At 46.3% G+C, this 15,901-nt stretch overlaps 1 protein-coding gene across 1 annotated transcript; it reads left to right on the plus strand.

Annotated features, from left to right (window-relative positions):
- The first annotated feature begins 5,800 nt into the window (after positions 1-5,800).
- LOC105056479 (casein kinase 1-like protein HD16) lies at positions 5,801-15,382 on the plus strand. The gene is given in 18 exon segments (XM_073247391.1): positions 5,801-5,943; positions 6,048-6,449; positions 6,452-6,598; positions 7,748-7,876; positions 8,032-8,105; positions 8,196-8,265; positions 8,426-8,481; positions 8,874-8,945; positions 9,096-9,190; positions 9,411-9,477; positions 9,591-9,720; positions 9,831-10,049; positions 10,163-10,293; positions 12,229-12,403; positions 12,487-12,577; positions 13,641-13,798; positions 14,507-14,695; positions 14,989-15,382. Coding segments are annotated over 17 exon segments (2,172 nt in total). The 5' UTR covers positions 5,801-5,943; positions 6,048-6,140; the 3' UTR covers positions 15,049-15,382.
- The last annotated feature ends 519 nt before the right edge of the window (positions 15,383-15,901 follow it).

Below are 15,901 nucleotides of genomic sequence, written 5' to 3' on the forward strand. Positions count from 1 at the left end.
GGCGCAGAAGTCCTTGAAGTCTTGGTTGTCGAATTGCCGTCCGTTGTCGGTGATGATGGTGTGCGGCAATCCGAACCTGAAGATGATGGACTTTTGGACGAAGTCCTCCATCTTCCGCTCGGTGATCTGCGCCAAGGGCTCGGCCTCGACCCACTTCGTGAAGTAGTCGATGGCGACAACGATGAACTTCCTTTGGCCCGACGTCGGTGGGAAGGGGCCGAGAATATCGACTCCCCACTGAGCGAAGGGCCATGGAGCGACAATGGGAGTGATTTGGCTGGCCGGTTGGTGCTGAATATTGGCATACTTCTGACATGGCTCGCACCTTCGGACCAACTCTGCCGCATCCTTCCTCATGGTCGGCCAGTAGTAGCCCTGTCGTAAGACCTTGAAGGCTAAGGACTTGCCCCCCAAGTGATTCCCACAAATTCCTTCGTGAACCTCTCGGAGGGCGTAGTCAGCGTCGGTCGGTCCCAAGCACCTGAGCAGAGGGAGGGAGAACGACCTCTTGTAGAGTCGGCCGTCCATGATCACATATTGTGACGCCGACCATCGGAGTCGCTTGGCCTCCGCGGGATCTTCGGGACTGGTCCCCTCGGACAGGTACTGGATGATCGGGTCCATCCAACTTGGTTCAGACGTTAGCTGCTGTACTTCTTCGACCCGATCGATGCTCGGCTGTTGGAGGTTTTCGACAAACGTCCGACCCAAAGAATCATAGGCCGACGTTGCCAATCTGGAGAGAGCGTCGGCACGGGCGTTCTCCGCCCTGGGGATGTGGGAGATCTCGAAACGCCCGAAGCGGGCCACGAGATCTTTTACCTTCTGAAGATACTTGATCATGGTCGGATCTCGCGCCTCGAAGTCGCCCTTGACCTGCCCCACGATCAGCTGAGAGTCGGAGAATGCCCGGAGGCTGTCGACGCCCAGTTCCTTCGCCATCCTCAAGCCCGCGAGGAGTGCCTCGTATTCGGCTTGATTGTTGGAGGCCTCGAAGTCGAACCGGAGGGCGTATTCGGTGACTACCCCATCCGAGTTCGTGAGCAGGAGCCCGGCCCCGCTTCCCTGAGCGTTGGAGGCTCCGTCGATGTGAAGTACCCAGGTGGAGATCGGGTCTGGCTCAGAGACCGAATCTTGTCCCGGGCCTTCAGCTCCCGACCTTAGGTCGGTCGTCGGGCATTCAGCGATGAAGTCGGCCAAGACCTGAGCCTTCAAGGCAGGCCTCGGTCGGTACTGAATGTCGAACTCGCTAAGCTTCATTGCCCACTTAGCGAGTCGTCCGGATGTGTCGGGTCGGCGCAGTACGGCCCTCAGGGGCTGGTTGGTGAGTACCACGATGGCGTGGGCCTGGAAGTATGGTCGGAGCCGTTGCGCGGAGACGGTCAGGGCGAAAACTATCTTTTCCGTCTCTGAGTATCTTGCTTCGGCGCCGTGGAGCACTTTGCTGGTGTAGTAGATGGGCTGATGGGTTCGGCACTCGTTTTCCCGAACGAGCACCGAGCTGATCGCCTCAGAAGATGTGGCCAAGTAGAGATACAAGGTCTCCCCGACCTGCGGCTTCACGAGCAGCGGCGGGGAAGCCAAGTACCTTTTCAGGTCTTCAAAGGCCTGTTCGCACTCATCCGACCAAGAGAAACCGTTCGCCTGGCGCAGGGTCTTAAAGAACGGGAGGCACCTTTCAGCTGATCGGGAAATGAATCGGCTAAGAGCGACGATTCTTCCGTTCAGTTGTTGGACCTCCTTCTTGGTGTTCGGATGACGCATGTTGAGGATCGCCTTTATCTTCTCAGGGTTGGCCTCGATCCCTCTCTGAGAAATGAGGAATCCGAGGAACTTCCCCGAGGTCACCCCGAAGGCGCATTTGGTCGGGTTGAGCTTCATTCGGTGTCGTCGAAGGGTGCGGAAGGTCTCCTCGAGATCCTGAACATGGTCCGAGATCTGCGTGCTCTTTACCAGCATGTCGTCCACGTACACCTCCATGTTACGCCCAATCTGGTCTTTGAAGACCTTATTGACGAGTCGCTGGTAGGTGGCACCGGCATTCTTCAATCCAAAGGGCATCACCCGATAACAGTAGAGGCCCTTGGGGGTCACGAACGCGGTGTGCTCCTCATCTTCAGGCGCCATCCGAATCTGATTGTACCCGGCGAAGGCGTCCATGAAGCTAAGCAGCCGAAATTCGGACGTCGCATCCACCAGCTGGTCGATCTTCGGGAGTGGAAAGCTATCCTTCGGGCATGCTCGGTTGAGGTCGGTATAGTCGATGCAGATCCTCCATTTCCCGCTGGCTTTCTTGACCATGACGACATTGGCAAGCCAATCGGGATACGTGGATTCCCGAATGAAGCCTGCTTCGAGCAGCTTGTCCACTTCTTCGTCAATGGCCTTCTGCCTTTCTGGGGCGAAGGACCTTTTCTTCTGCCTCACTGGCTTCATCGTCGGGTCGATGTTGAGTCGGTGAGTAATTGTTTCTGGAGGGATGCCCGACATATCTGCTGCCGACCATGCGAATATGTCGGCATTGGCCGTCAGCAGCTCCGCCAGTCGGTGGCGTTCGGTGTCGGGCAATTGAGACCCGATCCAAACTTTTCTGTCGGGATTTTCTCCTATCGGGATCGCCTCGAGCTGCTCGGCCGGCGAACCCCGCTCTTCCTCCTCCCGTTGATCCAGATTGTCGATTGTCAGGGGATCCTTCGTCTCGTCGCTTTGGGCGGAGATTTGGAAGCATCGTCGGGCGAGCTGTTGATCTCCGCGCATCTCCCCGACTCCGCTTTTGGTCGGGAATCGAACAAGGAGATGGTACGTCGAGACGATCGCCCTGAGGGCGTTCAGTCCGGGTCGCCCGAGTATGGCATTGTAGGCCGAAGGAACTTGGACGACCGCGAAAATGAGGGAGACTGTGCTTTGCCGTGGTTCGGTACCGACCGTCACGGGCAGGGTGATTTCTCCTTCTGTCGTGACGGTGTCTCCGGCAAAGCCGATCAAGGGCGTGGAGACCCCACTAAGTTGATCAGTCGGTAGTCGCATTCGGAAAAAGGTCGAGTAAAACAAAATATTTGTCGAACTTCCATTATCAACAAAAATTCGTTTTACATCATAATTGGCTATTATCGCCGACACAACAACAGCGTCGTCGTGGGGAGTCTGGATGCCCCGAACGTCGTCTTCTGAGAAGGTAATCACGTCGTCCGGGCGCGGCTTTTTCGTCGGCTCCCCCCCTGTAGACGTCCCCGATCCCAGCCGCTTGGGGATCATGTTGATGACTCCAGCCGTCGGCTGGTTAATCGGTGCCTCTTCAGTCGGCTGGGGGCGTCGATCGACAGTCGGTCGGGTCGGCGGACCCTTTCGAAACTTGCCGAGATACCCCCGGCGGATGAGATTTTCGATCTCATCCTTCAACTGGATGCACCGCTCGGTGTCGTGGCCGTGGCTCCGATGGAACCGGCAGTACTTCCGATGGTCGAGGCCCTTTGCCTTCAGAGGCGGAGGCCGTCGCAGGTATTCTTCCCCTTCGATCTCCATCAAGATCTACGCACGGGGAGCGGAGAGAGGAGTGTAGGAGTCATACCTGGGACGCACCGACCTCGGAGTCTGTCGGCGGGGTGATTTTTGGATCTGTCGGGGTGGAGAAAGCCGACTATCGGCCGGGGGCCTGCTTGGTTCGGTGGGCTCCCGACCTTTTCTTCGCTTCTCCTTCGGACCCCTGGGCTCGACCAAGCATCGGTCGGACGCTCCTTCGTCCGCGCGCATATACTTGTATGCGCGCTCCAGTAGCTCGGCGTACGTCCGGGGGAGGGTCTTGTCCAGAGAATAAGTAAATCGGGACGACCTCAGGCCCCTCTTCATGGCTGAAACCGCCATGTCTTCGTTGAGGTCCCGGACCTCGAGCGTGGCCGCGTTGAATCGCGCCACGAAGTGTCGGAGCGTCTCGTTTTCCCCCTGCTTGAGGGAGAAAAGGCTATCCGACGTTCGCGGCGGCTTTCGGCTGGTGCTGAAATGGGCCACGAACGAGTGCTCGAGCTGCGCGAAGGAATGGACACTGCCCGATCGAAGACCGGAGTACCAAGCCCTGGCAGCCTTGCAAAGTGTGGCGGGGAAGCCGATGCAAAAAAGAGCGTCGGTTGCCCCCTGAATTGTCATGAGAGCTTTATAGCTCTCGAGGTGGTCGACTGGGTCGGTGGAGCCGTCGTATGGCTCCACGTTCGGCATTTTGAACCGACTGGGAATCGGCTCATCGAGGACCAGTCGAGAGAGAGGCTGGGCGGTCTGGAAGTCGACGTCGTTCGAAGACTTCTGGCCGTCCATCTGCAGTTGGGCGAGCCGGCGGTCGATCTCCTCGAACCGTCGCTCGTAGTCGTCCGCTCCTCGATGCTGGGAGACCCCGGGAGTGGAGCCTCCGGAGGATTCTGAAAGAGAGGCCGACGGTGTGCGCGGCCGCTTTTCCTTCCTCGCCTGTTCCAACGGGGAAGGAGAGGGCCGCTGAGACCGTCGGTCGTCGCGCCGTGGTCGCCCCTCCTCCTCTCCGTGGGAGCGCTGTTGAGAGCGCTCGCTTGGAGGCGACAGGGGTCGGCGCGGCCGTCGGCGGCTGCTCCTGGAAGGCATAGGTCGGGCCGCCGGTTGTTGCTGGAGGCTTTTGACTGCGTCGGTCAGTACGGTCATCTGCCGTACGATGGTCGCAATCTGGGCCTCCGTGGTCACTGCAGGGCGCGGAGAGCTAGGCTCCGCCGCCGGTGGGGGCGGGGAGGCTTCTTCCCGACGGGAAGAGCGTCTTGCCGACCCAGTGACTCTCGATCGTTGAGCTCTTGTCTTTGTCATGCTAGCAGCCCCTTCCTGGCGCGCCAATCTGTTGCGGCCAATCGCCTTGTCGCCCGATCGCCGGGAAGCGCACACCTGCAAAAGGAAGTCCGCACTGACCGGAGGCGGCTCCGGCGGGGACCCTCCGACGGTCAAGTCAGAGAGGTGACTGGGCAACAGTGAAATGCAGACAGAGAGCTCTGAGAAGGAGAGAGGGAGAGGAAGAGAGAGGAGCGAGCCTGCGTATGTGGGAGAGACGGGCGGATCCCCCCTTTGCACTGTTGCCTTCCCTGATATATATAGTGGAGCGCGGTATGGCGCCATCATTAATGGCGCGGACAAGTGAGGAACTGTCAACTCACTGTAGGCTGTCAGAGCCGCCGTGAAAACGTTATGTCGCCGTGTAGCCGTCTAATCACCAGGGTTGACCCGGCTCTCGGCGGGACAATGCCCCTAGGTAACTGTGCCGCATGTCCGTGTCAGAGCTGACAACGTCTGGCGGCCGTACGGCGGTTGGTGGAGTCGGCCGACCCAAGATCGGTGGCCAGCAGAGTGGCGTCGGACTCCTCCGTCGGTCGGCGAGCTTCAGGTGAGTCGGCCTCTGGGTTTGATCGGTCGGGAGAGATACGCCCGACATACTTCCAGTCGGCGATTGGGCCATTGAAAAGCCGTCAGTAGCGTTCGTTAGTCGGGCACTCCCGGCTTTCAGTCGGGGCGCTCCGATCGTCAATCGGTCGATATGCCCGTCAGTCGGTCGGTCGGTCGGTGGGTATCCCCCAACAATAATCATGTTGGTTCATTTTCGATCCGAACCACATAAATTTAATTTGAAATTCGATTTTTTTTCCTATCATGTCCGTGTCGAGTTCGCATGTCATGTCAAAAATTACCGCCCGTAACGAGCACCGCTCTGGTAGATCATTAGTAGTTCCGCATATTATTTTATTTTTTTATTTCGCAAAGATTCCACGCGTCTCCTCCAATCCGCCGTCAAGGGTTTAATCTTCCCCCCTCGTTCCTTTTTTCCTCTTCCAGCCGCTTCGTGGGAAAGAAATATATCCCCAAATCGTCCCCCTTTCGTCGGCGACTGATCGCTCAAGAAAAAGGCGGCGACGAGACTAAGAATCGATCGATTCTTCTATATTTCAGGTCGTTCTTCGATCTCTTCTTGTTTATTTTTCTCCCGATTCTTGCGATCTCTAAAGATTGAGGTGCTTATTTGCTCGATTTGGAGCTGATCTGGGGTTTTCCAGGGTTGGGACAGTGGAATGGCGGAGAATTTGGGGCGAGATTGAGGAGATAATGGTCGGAATCCGAGGCCGGTTTCGCGATTGTATGGGTGAAGAATGCCAGAGCTGCGGAGCGGGGCGCGTCGAGGAGGCCGTGCTCCACCGCCGGCCGCGGCGGTAGATCGCCCGGCGCGGAAGCCGAGGGCCCGGGCGGCGAAGAAGCCGGCCGGGGCGCCGGCTGCTGCCGGGGTCGGGCAGCGGGTGAGGACCCGGGCAGAGGCTCGGCGGCCGGCCGCGAAGGGGCGGCGGGGGGCGAGGTCAGCGAAGAGGTTGGTTTTGGTTGACGAGGAGGACGGGAAGGGGGGAGGGGAGGAGAGAGTGTCTGATCAGTCGAAGGAGGTAGTGGTTGTCGAAGAAGAGGAAAAAGAGGAAGAGGCCGAGGGAAGCGGGTAGAGGAAGGGGTAAAGGAGGAGGTCCGGGGGAAGGAGATGATGGCGGACGATAGCGGTGGATTGAGTGCCAATCGGGTTGCAGCGCAGGAAGAGGAAGGGAGCACCGCTCCTTTTCCAGAAAGGGTATACGCCTCCTATTTTGTTTGTATCTCTCTCTTTAAAAAATCAGAAATTTCTGCTTGTTAAACGTCATGAGTGTTTATGATGTTTTAGTTCTTGTGATTGAATTCGTAGGGTCTGTTGTCAATCTTCTGAAATCTTATTTGCAAAGTCTGAATTCTCTCCGTAGATCCTTATGTATGCAAGGAATCTGCTGCAAGCCTAAATCTTGTCTGCGAAACTATTCATCTAATTGCACAGCTTTCACCGTTTGTTACAAATTTTGGGTTTTAATTTATCCATTCTCTTTGCATCCCCTTTCTCTCTAAATTTGAGGAGTCACATGAACTTGTTTTCCCCGTGTCAGATGCATAACGTCTAGGTTTCTATATTCTTCTTCAAATGTAATGCGCCCTGTTTTGGTATACTGCTGGTCACAGGTCTTTTTCTTTGGTTTCTTTAAATGCATCATCTGATATACAAATGTTAAACATAAACATAAGCTTAAACGTAAAATCTGCTTGCTAACGTAGGATCACCTATATTGACGATACTTTGCTTTGGAATCTGGCTAATGTCATCGCAAGATGAAAAGTTCAATCTGCTTGTTATAAGCCTTGTTCCCGGGCATCTCAAGCCAACCCTTTAATGTATTCATATCATCTAATTTAACAATCTAACATCATTAATCCTCTGCAGATACCAATTCCAACCATTCTCTATGATACAAATTATACTATTAGATCTCCTTTTATGTTTCTAATTGCTTATGTTCATAAGCCCCAATGATTTTTTGAAATCTAAGCAATGCAAGCATGTTCTAATTCCACCTATTATCTAGCTGTTGTTGTTGTTGAGTCATCAATATTTGTATAGTTCTTGCTTGTTATAAGTTATGCTCTTGTTTTTTTAATATAAATAATAGTTCTCCTTATATGAGCTATGTGTCTGTAATTCTTTCTCTTTGTTGTTGTTGGATTTTGTTGTTGGGTTTCGGGTCTGTGTGGTTTATTCTTCTTTCTCATCATTGTTGTTTTGAATATTACCTGTTGATTCATAGCTGAGTTATATTACTTTTGTTACTTCTTATATCCCCTTCCCTGAGTCATGGTTTATCTAAGTGCTATTTGTATGTTAGAGTGAGGGTTAATCTTTAGTCAATTTATTTTTCAGGTCCAGGTAGGAGGGTCTCCTGTTTATAAGATCGAGAGGAAGTTGGGCAAAGGTGGGTTTGGACAGGTTTTTGTCGGTCGCCGTGTTTGTGGAGGCAGTGAACGTACAACAGGTGCTGGAGCACTAGAGGTATTTTTTTTAATAATTATTTTGTTGTTTGTTTGTTTAATTTCCGCAGGGTAGATGGTAAGCTTTAGATTTAAAGAATTACATAAAGATTTGTTTCTTTAAATAGTGTTTTCTTAAGAGGTTTGCTTCTTACTGTTGCTTAATTTTTTCAGCAGGTGGCTATAAAATTTGAGCATAGGAGCAGCAAAGGCTGTAACTATGGGCCTCCATATGAATGGCAAGTTTACAGGTTTGTCTGGGTCTTATCTTTGCAGAAGTCATCTCATGAATCTTTCTATCCAGTGATAGCACTGAACTGCTGTTGTTCAATTTTGGACAGTGCTCTTGGAGGCAGCCATGGAGTACCCAAGGTGCATTATAAAGGGCGGCAGGGAGACTACTATGTGATGGTATTATCTTCTATACTTGTTCTTATACAATTCTTTTTTCTTTGGCTGCTTTGCATTATCAGATAGTGTCTTTTTCATTTCACATCAATTAGTTTGCAAGTAACTTTTCTAAAAGCTTATCTACTTCTTATGTGCTTCCTCTTTGTCTTTTCACTTACAGATTATGGATATGCTGGGACCTAGTTTATGGGATGCATGGAATTCATCAGGTCAAGCGTGAGTATCTTGCCAGCATAGTTCTCTCATCATCTTGGAATATTTAGGTTTTGTATAGTTAAGGTATTGCAATGTTAGTGGATGATGCATGGTGGTGAACAAGTGCAGTAGGACAAGGATTTTTTTTTAGTGTTATTAAGATATTACTGTTGCGTCATCTATTTCTTCTTGTACATTATCGAAGATATCTCTTTGACTGGGGTCAAGTTTGGCAATGGTCTCATATTTGTGTGAGCTCGACCACTGTAATTGCTGCTTGTGCTGAAAGTAGTTTGAAGCTTATGTATGTTTTTTTTTGTATGTTCTTTGTAATGGTTGATGGTTAAGAATGCCATAGCTTTTCTGTGAAGGACCTAAAAGCTTATCATTTTTGTCCTTATGGTATTTTTCAGCATGTCATCTGAAATGGTAGCTTGCATTGCTGTTGAGTCCATATCAATTCTTGAGAAGATGCATTCTAAAGGGTGAGTTTCCACTCACATGGATGTTGTTATATTGAGATGATCACATCTTTCCTTGATTGCAGTATGTGGATGGTCTATTGACAGCTATTTGTTAGAAGTTTGCTTCTATTCAGTCCTGTTCTAATAAATTTATGCTATACTTGTTATTAGATATGTCCATGGAGATGTAAAGCCTGAGAATTTTCTACTTGGCCAGCCATCGACACCTCAAGAGAAGAAGTTGTATCTTGTTGACCTTGGATTAGGTTAGTAGAATTTTATTGAATAGATGGTGATCTTTCACTGTTTTTGCCCCAATTCATATCAATGCCTTCTATTATCTCAATCATGCTTTCTATCTTCCTGTAATTGTTTTTTCATTACCTGCTAGCTAATCTCCTTAGATGAGTGTTCCTGACTTTTTCTGAATGCCCTTTTCTCTTGCCCATGTTCCCTTTAACTGATTTTACATGAGTTACTTTATAGCGACGAGATGGAAAGATTCTGCCAACGGACAACATGTTGAGTATGATCAGCGCCCAGATGTGTTCAGGTGTACAATTTCTTTCATATGTGATAATGTCAATCAGAAATAAATAATCTGCCCTCCCTGGATAAATTATAGTTTAAAGTTTCATTCTTCAAACTGAGATTTATTTCTTGTAGAGGAACTGTCCGATATGCAAGCGTGCATGCACACTTAGGAAGAACTGCAAGTAGGAGAGACGATCTGGAGTCTCTTGGATACACGCTTATTTTTCTACACCGAGGCAGGTTACCATGGCAGGGATACCAGGTAATTGAATGCTAGCTACTGAATAACTGTTAGAGCATTTGCTATTACATTCTCAAAGTAAGCAGTTCATTTCTTCGAATTCATTTTGTGCTTGTATGTTATTATCACAGGGTGATAACAAGTCATTTTTAGTTTGCAAGAAAAAGATGGCGACATCTCCTGAGATGCTCTGTTGTTTCTGTTCAGCACCTTTTAAGCAGTTTCTTGAGATTGTAGTGAACATGAAGTTCGATGAGGAGCCCAACTACTCGAAATTAATATCACTGTTTGATGGGTTAATTGGACCAAATCCAGCAATCCGGCCCATAAATACTGATGGTGCTCAGAAGGTGATGCATGGCTCTTTGTGAATCTATCTTGATATTCTTTATATATTGAAGTTGAAATCCCTTATGGTATCTAACATAGTCTATCATGCAATCATGCTATGATTATCTATCAGGTTGGCCAAAAACGGGGCAGACTGACTCTTGATGAAGAAGATGAAGCTCATTTAAAGAAGAAGATCCGTTTAGGAGTTCCTGCCACCCAGTGGATTTCAGTATATAATGCCAGGCTTCCTATGAAACAGAGGTACATCCTTCTCGCTTTCAACTTAGTTTGCTGGGGATTTGTGACCTAAAGAGATATGTTATTGTATCTTGACTTGTTTCATCTATATCTACAAGAGCTGTATATTACTATATAGAACATAGATGGCACTGGGCCCGATTGGCACTGTTGCCATTTTTGTTTTTGTTTCTCTACATGCTAGTGAAATTCCACTTGGAGCTTGATGTGGATGATAGTGATCCTGCAGAACTTCCACTGTTCCCTAGTTTTTGTTTCATTCATTTCTTAAAGCAATAAAGTTTTGCTTCCGAAACCTCCAAAATTTTTCATGAAACAATTTGTAAACATAAAAGTGATTCAGCGTATGGGTGTTGGTCTAGTACATTCTATTCTTAGGCTTCTAAAAACAAAAAACAGAAAATGAAGGCAATACTGAACGGGCCCCTGTTAATTTTTAATTTTTCCCCTATCCTTTACTTTTATGTGCTGGTGTGGACAATGTGGTTTAATAGTATGCACTAATATCTATTTGAAATGGCGAGCTACTCATTAAGCATTTGTTTGGCTGGAAAAGATTGTTCGCCGCCTTTTAAAATACAACCAATATTGGTAATTTCCTAGTTTGACAGTAGTAGATTAGTTACAAGTTGTATTGCAATTTTAGATTATGTTTGTTGGTGATTTTGAGTCCCCCACTCTAATCTACCAAATCAAACTAAATTTGAAGTGTGTTTCACCAAAATGTCAGAGTAAATCCCCAAAACATCAGAATGTGATTGATGCTTTTTTCTTTTCCAAAAAAATTGTATATAGAAAGCCAATGGAAAAAAATTTCATTTGGAAAAGAATGGGAAAGCTGATTAAGGATTTTGTATATGAAGTTAGAGAATATATACACAACTTGTAGGAATTTAGAAAAAAAGGAGATGGAATCTAAAAAAGAAACTAGTTTTTATGGAAATGATATGAATTAGGTTCTGGAATGATGACTGATACAAATTATCATGTGCAAATTTAAATTCCAGATTTTAAATAAAGGAGACGTAAGAAAGTAATTTAAGGTTGAAAATGTGAGGCTGACAGGAGTTAGTCTACCATAGTCAAACAAGTCCTCAAGAAGAAAGCGTTTTAACTTTTAAGGAAGGTTGATGATCTGAGTGTAACAAGAGTTGCTGTACCGTAATCATAACTAATGGGTCTTGAGTGAACTGTTGGAGCTGGTTTTGTTCCTCCTAAATTATTTGATCTTGTTAAATGCATGATACTAGATCAACTAGATCTTTCTGGATTCTTTCTGATGGTCTTCATACCACTTTCTTGTGATCTTTCTTCTATCCTGAGTCTCCTCTGGATTCTTTCTGATGGTCTTCATACAACTTTCTTGTGATCTTTCTTTTTTTTGCAGTCCCACTCGCACCCAAGTGCAAGGTCTTCTGGTTCATAACCATTTTACTATACCATTTCTGTGTATTTTGGTGTCAATATCTCATTTGTATTTCGTCTGGTTTCTTCACAAGGAGTTCACTATAATTGGAAAAGAAACTCTAGGTTTTTTATCAGTTCTTCATAATTTTCACAAAAGAATGCTTGTCGACCTCAATTCTCCATAACTTTTGCAAAAGAATGCTTTCAAACTGCTATCTAGCGAGTCTCCTTTTTTTTTTTTTTATTTATAAATTTCAAAAAGTGGGTTCGTTGTAGATATGGCTATTTGCAACATGAAATCTGGAATATCTCTTGGCTCTCAGGTATCTGATTACGTCTTGTTGTTTATCTCGGGCTAAAGTTGAGAGCCAGGCTTCATGCCCTCCTCTCCCCAACCACCCTGTTCCTCTCTTTCTCAAACATCAATTCATTATTTTTCATAGCTTCTTTTTGCGCAATAAGTTGATGTGGATTTCAAGTTGTGCTAAACTAAAATATGCACCTCAAAACTGGCTTCACCACTTGCATTAGGTATCATTATAATGTGGCTGATTCACGGTTGGCACAACATGTGGAGAGAGGAAATGAAGATGGTCTGCTTATAAGCTGTGTTGCATCGTGCTCCAATTTGTGGGCGCTTATTATGGATGCAGGAACTGGTTTCACATCTCAGGTTTATGAATTGTCCCCTTTGTTCCTTCACAAGGTATGGATTCACATTATGGAATTTAGCTTTTTAGTAACTTTTGAATTTCCATTGCCATTATTTGCTTAGACCTTCTGCTGCAGGAATGGATTATGGAACAGTGGGAGAAAAACTACTATATCAGCTCTATAGCTGGTGCTAACAATGGAAGTTCTCTTGTAGTGATGTCTAAAGGTTAGTCTCTTTCATTTGGGGTTTGTGATTCATTTGTCTGACTTTTTCATTGACATCGCTGAACATTGATCAATGTAAAACCATTGTGAGATAAGTTGAGAATGAATTTTAGAAAGCAATGTATGATGTCAATTTTGACTAATAATTGTAAGCAAATTCAAATCAACTGTTGTAGTGCAATCCTTTTGTAACTTTTTGTGAATGTCGTCCTGTGTAAGCTTAGTTTTACATTGTCAAAATGGTCCGCAGAGCGAAAAAGATAGGTCTGTAAATTTAGAACAAAACTCTAGGAAAGATTTACCCCTATGACTATTTTAAGACTCAAAATTAACATTAATTAAGGATGGAGTCATAAAATTGAATATTGGAAACATCTAAACACAGCCTAAATGACTAGTTGCATCCTATTTATTTGAGACAATTCTTGTTCCTGTATGCCAAGATGACCTAAAATGTCAAGGTCATTGGTTCGTGACTTTTGTCCATATAAATTTTGTGTAAGAACCATGGAGGAGATATTCTCCGTTGGAACAGTTTTGACTGCTGAACTTCTGGCGATGGTTACTGCTGTGCCTTTTGGGATGACATATTTATTGAGGTCTCAGCCTATCGAATAGATGGCTCCTTCCTGGTCTAATTTAGAACATCCATGACTGCAACTAACACTAGCTTAACATTCTGTAAGACAAAAAAAATACCCAACCAGGTGAGTTTCATGGTCTTTAACGAACTGGAGCTTGTCCATCCCCCTCCACCTAGCAATCAGAGGTTCTGGGTTCAAGTCTTGGGTGGTGTATCCCCATAGTATTGGGATCTGCAATTATTATAATACAGGTGGATTTTCCACCCTCTCTCTCTCTCTCTCTCTGTGAAAACAAGGAAAGGAGAGAAAGCTATGTTCTTTCATATTTTTGTGTTCACGTGGCAGTTCATCCTTCTAGTTTATTCTGTATAAGTCAGACATTGAATCCTCCTCCCCCCCCTCCCCCCCCTCCCCCCCAAATATCTTTCCTTTTCAATTTATATCAGATCTCTAATGGAATCTGCAATCAAACTCTTTCAGGCACGCCATATACACAGCAGTCTTACAAGGTTAGTGAATCTTTCCCCTTCAAATGGATAAACAAAAAGTGGAAAGAAGGATTTCATGTCACGTCGATGGCAACTTCTGGAAGCCGATGGGGAATTGTCATGTCCCGGAATGCTGGCTTTAGTGATCAGGTTTGGTGGCATTACTTGTACACCTAAAATTACTTCAAGTAAAAGCTTCTTATGGTGAATAAGAATCTTCGTGTCTGAATGTTGGCCTAAAACCATAAAGCATTGCATTCAACTTTTACCGTTCATGTTATCTTATGCTTCGCAAGACTTTGCAGGGAAAAAAAATTGCCAATTTTCAGTATCGCAAAAAAGGGTCAACATTTTTGCAGGAATAATCTGCTTCCCATTTTGGACCATCATTGGCCTGCCCTGAAGAGTACTGCTTAAACGCATAAAGTTGTCACGCTTGTTACTGTTATGAGGGCAAGGGCACAATGGTCCACTACAGTCCAAATGGACCATCTTTACAGAAACGAAATAATTGTTACTTTTTCTGCAAAAATTAAGAAACTTCTGGACACCAGAACAACCATTGTTTCTTTTGGAATTATCCTTTGATATAAGATGTTTAAATGCCCTGGTACAATTCAGCTAGATATTCCTCGAGTGACCAATGGAGAAACTTGTTTAATTTTTGCTGCTGCCTTTATGGCGCCCATCATGTGTTTGGATTTTTGAGATACCGTTCTGATACGCTTATGCTTTGTAGTCACTCTGGCACATGCTTGAGACCTTGATTTTCCAGTGTATTGGTTCTTTCATGGTGCTAGCTTAGCCTTCTGATGTAACAGAATTCTTCATGCTTCTTGACACCTCTCTTTTCCCCAGGTTGTTGAATTAGATTTTCTCTATCCAAGCGAGGGAATCCACAGGCGTTGGGATAATGGCTATCGCATCACTTCAATGGCTGCCACTTGGGATCAGGCTGCCCTTATTCTAAGCGTGCCCAAGCGCAAGCCTGGTGATGAGACTCAGGAGACCCTTCGAACCTCGGCATTCCCAAGTGCTCATGTTAAGGTATAGTATGATTACATTTTTTTTACATTAATAAATTTGCAACATTCCAAGAAGTTCTATTAATGGTGATTTGATGCTTCAATCTCAATTAATGTAAAGAAAAATGATGAGAAAATAGTAACATCAATCATAGCAACTGCATCATTCTGTAGATGGTTAGGTGCTGGTCCAGTGCAATTGAATGCCTGTGATAAATATCTTGACTGCTTTATGCATACATTCTTCGGCTAATTTTCATATTGCTTTTTAATTTATTATTTATTTATTTATTTATTTATTTTGGGTACGTGCAGGATAAATGGGCCAAGAATCTTTATCTTGCTTCTGTGTGCTATGGACGCACCGTGTCATGACATTTATGCCAACCTTCATTTCAGTTCTGGGTTCTGGGAGCAGGGTTTTCCGGCGTGAGTTACATTTCGCATGTACATGCATCAATGCCCGAACTAGAGAAACCAAGCCATGCAGCCTTATTTTATTTACTGTTCTCCTTTTGATTGTAGATTTTTCATCCAGTGAAATTAACTGCGGAGGACTGAGATTCCGTTGTATAATGTATGCTTATATATACACCATGAAAAGGCCCAACTCTGAAGGCCCGATGCATGTAAGAAGCAAACTCTGCACTGAAACACCATTCAAACAGTGTTAGGAGCACGCTATCCATGGTTAGCAAAGTTCATTTAAGAGTTTGAATGATCGAACAAAATGTCTGTCCGTCATGGCAACCCACGTATGGGAATGTTTAGCATAGCCCATGGGAATTCAGATTCGGACCCATTTCTCTGGCGGACTCTGAAGTGTTTCATGCCGTCTAAGAGAGCTGTTTCGGTTTGAAGGAAATGCCGATCTGTGTCTAATTTAGCTTCAATGTATGCCCTTGAAGTCACTTTACGGCAGGAGTTGAGAAGAGGTAGATCATCCAAGCGGTCGGATGATGGTAATTTGTCAAACCTCATGATGGAGAGGGTCATTCTCATCTGCGCCAAACTGATTCAAGAAGACATGACGATGAAAATATGTGATTCCAGTGGATGGTTGTGGTCCCTTGTTTGGTGGACGGTGTGGACCAGCGTGCGTCTAAGTCAGGAGGATTTTTTGTGACCTGTAGGGCTCGTTTGGGGAGTTTGTTGTCCTGCGTTGCGCTCCAATATGGTTGGTGTCACGGGGCAATTTTCAGTTTCCAAAATTGCTTTCGTGATGGCG

The sequence above is a fragment of the Elaeis guineensis genome, chromosome 13, assembly GCF_000442705.2.
Source record: "Elaeis guineensis isolate ETL-2024a chromosome 13, EG11, whole genome shotgun sequence".
Classification (NCBI taxonomy): domain Eukaryota; kingdom Viridiplantae; phylum Streptophyta; class Magnoliopsida; order Arecales; family Arecaceae; genus Elaeis; species Elaeis guineensis.